Consider the following 9007-nt stretch of genomic DNA (forward strand, 5'->3'; position numbering starts at 1 on the left):
GCACGGTTTCCCAAATAAGAAAAACCAAGCAGGACTCACTGGCATTGACATAGCTATCGGAAAAAGCCTATCAGCGCGTCCCCTGGTGTCATGGTTCACTGCGATGTCACAGCCCACCTTTTCCCTGCCCCCTCTCCCCAGCGAAGAAAGCCGGCAGAGGTGGAAACCCTAGGTGGGGGTCCCTTGGGTAGGTGGTGCGGGGCCCCTGAGGCACCCCCCAGTCAGACCCTGAATATGGCAGCTCCCTCTTATGTTAGTTAGAAGTTTGTCTCTTCAAAGTGCAAGTGTCCACATTTCTTGTATGGGAACTACAACTTCCAGTATTTACTTTGTGTATTGTATGCCAAATAACTATAAACTGGTCATGTGGCAACCATGTTATAGAACTTAAAGGCAAGGGATAGAGCAGACATTATTTAATAATATCTGTTTTACTGCAACACAACAGTGCAATCCAACACCTGACTGTAAACAGTGCGTTTATAAGCAATAACACAATACAAAGCAGCTGAGGTACTGTGACAGACACAGATCACAGCACTAACACATTATCTTCCTGCTGTAGACTTTTCTCACTACCGATAGGCCTTTAAAATCATCTGACTCCTAGCAGCCAATCGAAGTTTACAGGAGAGAGTGAGCCAATGTTTCCGGAAGAGAAGTTGCTTGTGTTCCGAGGTAAGCAGCCGGAGTGCGTTGTGGAGCTCAGCAATAATCATATATGGTATACAGAATTTCTAAATCAGTTTGCTGCAAGTTATGTGGCTAAATGAAGGATATATGCCTATATGTAGTATTACTACTGCACCCCGCCTATTAAATAAGCTGGAGTGACTTACTTTGAATGCCTGTGGAAGATGTATCTGTATACATGCTTTATCAGTTCTGCATATTGGAAGTAAATAAAGCATATAAAGTGCATTTATTTAAATAGAGATTTTTTTAAATAGAGTTTTTTTTTTTAAAGTTTTTTTGTAAATATCATTTGTCTTTCTATTGAGCTTCAGAATCTGGTTGAAGCCCCACCCTATGACCTATGTACCCACTGCTGTTTTTTTCTTATTAGTGCAGGTTGTGCTTCTGCAGAGTAGGGTGACCAGATCACTTGAAAATTCAGGGACACGTCTAAAAAAAATCCAGCTGATTGCATTGTGTTCCTGAATTTTCTTGGCAACCTACTGCAGAGGGTGACATCAGTTTCAGATGGAATGTCAGTTTTCTGTAAATGGCTTTGTGTTCTTTACAAGCTTTGTGGACATGCAGCTTATATGATGCTTAGGGTTTGGATTCCTTTCTAACAAATCTAAATCTTTCATAAACTTCTGGGATAAGACAGATTTCTGGTTTTAGCACTTTCCTTTTTTATATTTACAATTATACCGGTATGAGATCTAGAATGTTTGCTAGATTGGGACCATATCTTAAAGGGCATCTAAAGCTTATTTCACTTCCAAAACCTGAGGTTCCTTTTCAGACAAAACTGAACTGGACAGTAAAAAACGTGCTTAGTCGTTTTCTTACCTTTACATGTTAAACCCTGCGCATACTGTAGGTGCGGCAATACTACGGGGTTACAATTATTATTTATATAGCTCCATCAATTTATGCAGCAGAATAGAGGGGTACAAAAGATATAACAGTTAACATGTACATATACTATATAGATTGTAAGCTCTATGGGGCAGGGACCTTCATCCTCTTGTGTCTTTGACTCTTAACTTATTGCAACTGTATTTATCTTGTATTTATTGTTGTACTTTGTATGTATCTATTATTATCTTAATAATCCCGTTTGTATTAATGTATTCTACTGTACAGCGCTGCGTACATAAGTAGCACTTTATAAATAAAGATATACATACATATACATACATACATACATACATACATACATACATACATACATACATACAAACAATTCACAAAAATGGTTTGCAGTTACATTGGACGAGGATCTGAGACACTAGGGGGAGGGCCCTGCTCGCAAAAGAGCTTACATTCTGAAAGGGAGGGGTAAATAGCATGGCGTTGGAATTCATGTAGGTGTGTAAAGCGACAGTAAGTGCGGAGTAAGAGGTGAAAACCAGTGGTTAGGAAATGTTTAGGAGGGTTTATGTTATAGGCTTGAGTCAAAAGGTGAGTTTTAAGAGACCGTTTAGAGGCTTCGAAAGTCTGGCAGTGCCTAATGGGACAGGGAAGGGCATTCCAGAGGATGGGTGCAGCGCATGAGAAGTTCTGGATGCGAGAGTGAGAGGAGGTGATGAGTGAGGAGGAGAGAAGGAGGTTGTGTGTAGTGCGAAGGTAACATCTGTGGGTGTAGGGTGGTTAGGGTGGTTAAATAGAGTGATGCAGCACCAGTGAGTGCTTTGAAGGTGAGTACAAGAATCTTGAACTGAATCCTGTACATGACAGGTAGCCAGTGCAAGGATTGGCAGAGAGGGGCAGCACTTGTGGAGCGGGAGGAGAGGTGTATGAGACTGGGAACCTGAATACTACTAAAAGTGATCCAAAGCACAGTACAGTAAGGGTTAAACAGAGTTGTAGTCAAAATCAGGCACTAGTACAAAGTACCCAGCTGAAACCTATTTCCTGCCTGCCTACCTGGTTTTTGTGTTTGCGACTCCCCATACTTTTTGCCTGACTTTGATTACAGCTCTGTTAAACACTTAGGGCCAGATTCATTAAAGTACAAATTACGAGTACGATTTGTAAAAACTCACATTAAATACTCAAATTTCTGATGTATGTTAATTTTTTGCGAAAATTCGCATTAAATACTCAAATTTCTGATGTACGATAATTTTGTGAAAAGTTGCGTTGTGCTTAGACGAAAATATCGTGGTACGATCCAAAACTTACGAAATGTTCGTATCTGAACGATTGTAAACAGCGTGAAAACCTTTCTGACTCTGAACCTTCAGTGCATGATTTTGGAAGCCTTCCATAGGACTCTGCAGCTCCAACCTGGCCAAAGTAAAGCCACGATACCGAAGCTTGAATGAATTCGGAAGCTTACTCGTTACGACAAATACGTTTTTGTCGCACAAATTGTCGCAAAGTACGAAAAAGCCATGCATATTAACAAACATATCACAGAAAATATGCAAAAGTTGTAAACTTTAGAAAAAATATAAATTTTTTGTTATTGGACCTGTCGTACTTTAATGAATGTGCCCCTTATTGTACTTATTGTGCCCTAATTCTCAACAGTGTTCAGATTTCCAGTCAGTACCCCAGCAGAAATTTCAGGGTCTCCCAAAAGGATGTCGGTAAAGTTCAGACTCGACTGGGGTTCTACTTCTCACCAAATAGTTACTGCAATACAGATCGTAACACACAGGCTGATGCAATTTTCTCTAAACTAGTGCTCTGGCACGGAGAAAAGACTTTGCTTTATTTCACAGGGGTAGCCTAACATTTTGGCACTCCCCACTAAAATAAGCTTTAGATGACCTTTAAAGCTACATAGAACTTTCAGTTTTCAAAAAAAATAAAATAATAGAATTGTTTTGCACTAACATGGATTTATGGTAACTTAGTTGCCAGTTAGGTCAAATATAATATATATTAATGGCTAATAATAACTAGTGGTCAAAGTCTGTGTGTTTATGGCACAAGCAGTATTCCCCCTCTCCCCAGTTCAAAGTTTTACTGTGTGCTCCTGTTATAGTATTTTTATGGAGTATTTTCAATATTCCTTTTTTCTCACACAGAATAACCTTATACAGATAACGGAACAACAATGTCTGGCCTCTGGAAACATATGCCTCAGGAAATTCTTGCAATTATTTTTTATCACCTGTCTTTGAATGACAGATTTGTAGTATCACAAGTGTGCCAGTTGTGGGCAATTGCGATGGCATCAAGTCCTGTTTGGCACTACACAGAAATCAGGTAATTGCTTGTTTAGCAGACTTTTCCTATATAAAAATTGCAGATAAGGGCAAACGTGAATTACACCACAAAGTGATGTGCATGCTGGAGCAAAAACCTTTGGTACCCTAAGCAAGAGTGCTGAATTTCACCTTCTCTTATGGTCAGATTTATGATATAAAACAAAGGGGTTGTATTACAGTACTAACTAGTTACATCATGTATTAACTCACAGAGATGGCATCATGGTATAACACAAGGTGGATATGCTACAGGCAGGGCCTGCATCTTGATAGTAGATGCAGCATAACTCACAGCATAACCTTATCATATATAACTAACATGGGACCAGCCTTACATTTAATACCAAAACAATTAATTATCATGTCATAGTGGAGTAGCACTTGTCTCACCTATGATACATAGCTGATATAGGCTACTGAGGGGTTTAATTAAGTGGCCAGCATGGACATGCCTTTATATCAAATTGCTAAACTATATCATGGTTAAAGTAAGAAACAATATAATAAACATTAGTTATATTTTTAGAAAACTTTATTACCAGTTGATAGAATAGAGAAAGCATTGTCTTGATCATGTCATTTCATTCTTTCTTTCTTAACAGACTGGTATCTGACAAAGACTTGCTGTTACTGGAAGGACTACGCCAGTATGTAGGTCAAATTAAACATCTGAAGCTTGTGTTTAACCAATCTAAGGAGACAAACCGTATGAAAGTTATAGAGATTTTTGACTGTTTATGTAAGGAGAGCTGCAAACTGGAGAGCTTGAATATTGTTTGCTGTGGAGAAAACCCATTTTTTTATTCAGGCCCGGAGATCTTGACGAGTATTGCTAATTTGTGCAGAGACAGTCCGATAGACCTGCATCATGTTGATTTCCGGAACGTTCCATTTACTCTCACTGATGATTTTGTTAGATGCATTGCTACTAGCAGCCCAAACTTGCGGAGCTTATATATCAACAATGGCACACTGGTTTGCAAAATCTCTACCAGTGCCATTAAAGAGGTTTTGGAGGTTTGTCCTAAATTATGTGTTCTTGGTGCTTTTTACTGTTCTTTGAATGAAGATGTTTTTAAGGACATAATGAAGCCTCACAGGCCCCCATTTAATTGCCTAGATCTTTTCTGTGAACGTATGGACAAGCATATCTTAGCAATCTCTGATGAGGTTTGGAGAGACCTTCGCTGCCGACATCCCTCTCTTCATGTCAATATGGCATTTGATCACACTATCCCTGCCCGTAAAATTCCACATATTTTAAAACCAAGCATTCCTGTCGATACGTTGCAGCTCAATACGTTTAATGAAATGATGAATGAAATTAGATTTGTAAGCAGCCATTATTCACAGACATTGCAGAAGTTTGTGATACAGACCACTTCCTCTAGTGAACTAGATTCTGCTCTAATTGACTTGGCTGGCAAGTGTAGTCGGCTTGAGGAGGTTCACTGCTACTGTGTGGTAAAGCAAGAAGTGATCCAAGCTTTTCTAACTTGTTGTCCTCATTTGAAAAAATATACCCTAAAGGTAATCAAAGAGAAGCATCCTTGGAAGCCAACTTTACGATAATCCATTTGACTCTGCAGTGAATGAAGTTTCACAGTTGCTCAATTTACAGGGTTCCTTAAATAAGAAACATATAGCTTATATTTAAATACACTGTGCATGCTTTGATCAAATTTGAAAATAGAATTGGTAACATTTACAACATAAATTTCTATATGGAATGCAAAGCACTTTACCTCTATCAGATTGGTTTAAAATGGACCGTTTTGTGATTGCACTTAGCACTTACATAGTGTATTGGGGTTTACAGCTAGGGATGTGTTAACTTCAGAACTTGGTTAGGGATATATCTGAATTATTGTATTTTTGTAGGCTTATGATTACTTGGCAAAGACTTATGAGGAATTGTCTTCTCACAAAGAGCATTAAAGGGGTGGTTCACCATCAGTTTAACTTTTAGTATGGCCTTTTAGTATGACCAGGGCTGCCACCCAAGGGGCCCCTGCCCCCCTCCCCCGCAGGGCCCCTGTCACCTGCCTGAACCCCTCTGCCGAGCATGCTTATCAGCACCTTGGCGTAGAGTGATCTGCAGCCTGTGGAGCTCCAGCAGGGATTGAGTCTGACCCTGGGTTCTTTCAGTTTAATAAAAGCAAGTGTAACTTAAAATTCAGAATATGGTAATATACAAGAGACTTTGGCCATGCCTCTGTAATAATTAAGCTTGTGTTGGAGGCCCCCAACTGTCTGTGGCTCCTCAGGGGTGGCTGGTGAGCATTCTTAGGAATCTACTGTAGTCCTTGAGCCACTAGACCAGCAGAATAGCAGATACAGTGGAAATGGTTAGAGCAGATGGCAAGAATCTGAATTCGAAAACAAACAAAAGGAGAGGAGTCCTCTACGACTAATGTTAAGTAGTTCCATAAAAATTGTCTTTCCTTACTTTTTGTTGTACTTGCTGAGGGGCAGGTTATCCTGTTTTTAACATGAGTTCAATAATAAGGGTTGTTGTGAAAATAGTTTTTGCGTATTCAGTTATTAGGAAATATCAACGGGTTTTAATTATTTGTTGCACTTAACAGGGCACTTAAGAGTCATTGCAATTTCCTGGCTATAACTAGCTGTTTAAAGGAAAACTACCCCCAGAATGAATACTTAACCAACAGATAGTTTTTATCATAATAAGTGGCCTATTAAAGAATCTTACCATACTGAAATATATACTGTATATATCAGTAAATATTATCTTTTGACATTAAAATTCGAGATTAGAGCTCATCACGCCTATAATGAACTCTATGTAATTCAGGGCTTTCTGTATAACAAGTTTCTGATTAAGGGATCCCATACTTGAATTTGAATATTCATAATATATTGTTGTGTGTTTTCATGTTTTTAAATGTCTAATAACGTTTTTTTTTTTAAATTGTAACACTAATTTTTTTTTAAGCATGTAGTTCATTAACCTCTCTAATAAAACGGTATGCCATTACAAGCCATATCATCCTAGTTGGGTTTTTGTTGGAAAGCTGCTCTGCAGTTGCTCTTTGTGTATCCACTCACTGACTGTAACACACAAGAAGCAATAAATGCTTCTGTACTTGAATAAAGTTCCCAGAATCCCTACTGGAAAGGGCACACCCAATGAGCAGAGGAAGAGGACTGTAAAATCTGACTTTAGTACCATAATACGGACCATCAAAGGAGCAATACAGCAATTAAGATGGAACAAACCAGAAGTAGTGTTTCATGCCTGACTCAGGTAGGAGAGTATTGATCTTTGATGTTTATTGTACATATGAATTTTGTAACACTTGCAAATCTGGTGGGCATACACCCATATAGAACCTTTTTTTGGGAAACCTGCTCCTGTTTTGTAACAAGGTAACTTGCTATTCATCCACCCCCATTCTACCATCCTGGTGATTTTAAAAAACCATATACAAAGGCATTTTCAGACCATAATAGTGAGTTAATTAGGAGGAAAGGAAAACCCTTCTTCCCGTCATTGTAGGCTGAAAAAAAAGAGAATTGGTTTCTGATCAGGCACCGGAAAGTCACACCCCTTGCTTCTTTCTTATTATTTGCAAGCTTGTTTTATGTAATTGAATCTGTTCAGTGGATATTAATCTGCTTTGGGCTGTTTGGATTTCTCATCACTCCTTAGTTTTTGTTTTTATTTTGCTCTGAACACTTCTGTTTGCTTTGGCATTACCCTTTAAAAGTAAAGTATACACAGATGTATAAAATGTCAAATTAATTATTGGAAAGGGTTACTTGTGTTTTTTTGTCTTTGTTTTACATAAAGTGACCAATTGATGGCAGCCATCGTCTAGCATGACTACGATGCTCTTCACAAGAGTACATCATTTTTATCCTCTTGGCATGAGCTTGAGTCACATGTCCTGGTTCTGTTTCCAGCCACATAAATGATTTAGCAACCTGCAACTCATATTATTGCTAGCTTGCACTGTTTGACTTTTGGGTATGGATGAGTGGTCGTGCTGTCATTTGGCTTGACCAAAAGTTTATTGAAAGTTTGATGATGCCTTTTATAAAGAGCTCTCAACTGGTGTTTGGAATTATTACTGTTTTGGTTCAAATTGGATTCCTTTGCAGAATGACACAGACCATCCCACCTAATCCTATTCTGTAACCCTTGTTCATTAAACTATGGTAAGACCCCCTGATTGCTATGTATTAAAAAGGACATGTCACCCACAAATAAAAAGCTGTATAATAAAAGACCTTTGCAAATTAAACATGAAACACAAATTTGTTTTCTTACTAAAACATCCATACCTGCTATAAACATATTTAAAAAGCTCAACTTTCAGTCATATATTGCCTTTCCCTCCTCTATGCGTCAGGCATAGTGCAGGGCAGTTAATTACTTTCACTTTCCATTCAGCCATTCATTCCTAGAAGTGACTACATTTTCTGTTAAGTTCCTCTCTGTCATTCGGTTGTTGCTTGATTGATGGGGCACCAAGCCTAGAAACTGGGTAGTAGTATTTTACACCAGCAGATGTAAAAAAAATAAAATAAATAATGAATGACCATAAATAAATGAATTAGTACAATTTCTGAAATGTTGTCGATTTTTCTGATTTTTCCAAATGTATTTATACAGTGTGTTGCATGAAATATTTCTGATCATTCCCATAAGGCAGGGGCCCCAAACTTTTTAACCTGTGAGCAACATTTACATTTTTGTTGGGGAGCAACTCAAGCATGAAAACATTTCCTAGGGGATGGCCAATAAGGGCTGTGATTGGTTATTTGATAGCACAGTGATGACTGGCAGACTACAGGAGGCTCTGCTTGACAATTACACATGGTCTTCTTCCTCCAAATTTTGTCTGAAATTCAAATATGAAAACCAGCTTTGAGGCCATTGGGAGCAACATCTGAAGGTTGGTGAGCAACATGTTGCTCACAAGTCACTGGTTGGGGTTCACTGCCATAAAGTATCTCATACGCACACATCATTTTCTTTGGGAGAATAAAGAACATTTTTTGAGCAAATCACTTATAGTTTTACCACTTCATCTTCTTGTCAGTCTTGTATAAATGCTATTGAAATAACTGTATTTTACAAACAT

At 38.4% G+C, this 9007-nt stretch overlaps 1 protein-coding gene across 3 annotated transcripts; it reads left to right on the plus strand.

The window, feature by feature from the left end:
* The first annotated feature begins 569 nt into the window (after positions 1 to 569).
* fbxl8 (F-box and leucine-rich repeat protein 8) lies at positions 570 to 6911 on the plus strand. 3 transcript variants are annotated; one of them, XM_012960651.3, is made up of 3 exons: positions 570 to 678; positions 3714 to 3894; positions 4499 to 6911. In XM_012960651.3, the coding sequence occupies exons 2-3, from the start codon at positions 3743 to 3745 to the stop codon at positions 5466 to 5468; spliced, it is 1122 nt and encodes a 373-aa protein (XP_012816105.1). In that variant the 5' UTR covers positions 570 to 678; positions 3714 to 3742; the 3' UTR covers positions 5469 to 6911.
* Positions 6912 to 9007: the final 2096 nt, after the last annotated feature.

Source organism: Xenopus tropicalis, chromosome 4, assembly GCF_000004195.4.
Source record: "Xenopus tropicalis strain Nigerian chromosome 4, UCB_Xtro_10.0, whole genome shotgun sequence".
NCBI classification, from domain to species: Eukaryota; Metazoa; Chordata; class Amphibia; order Anura; family Pipidae; genus Xenopus; species Xenopus tropicalis.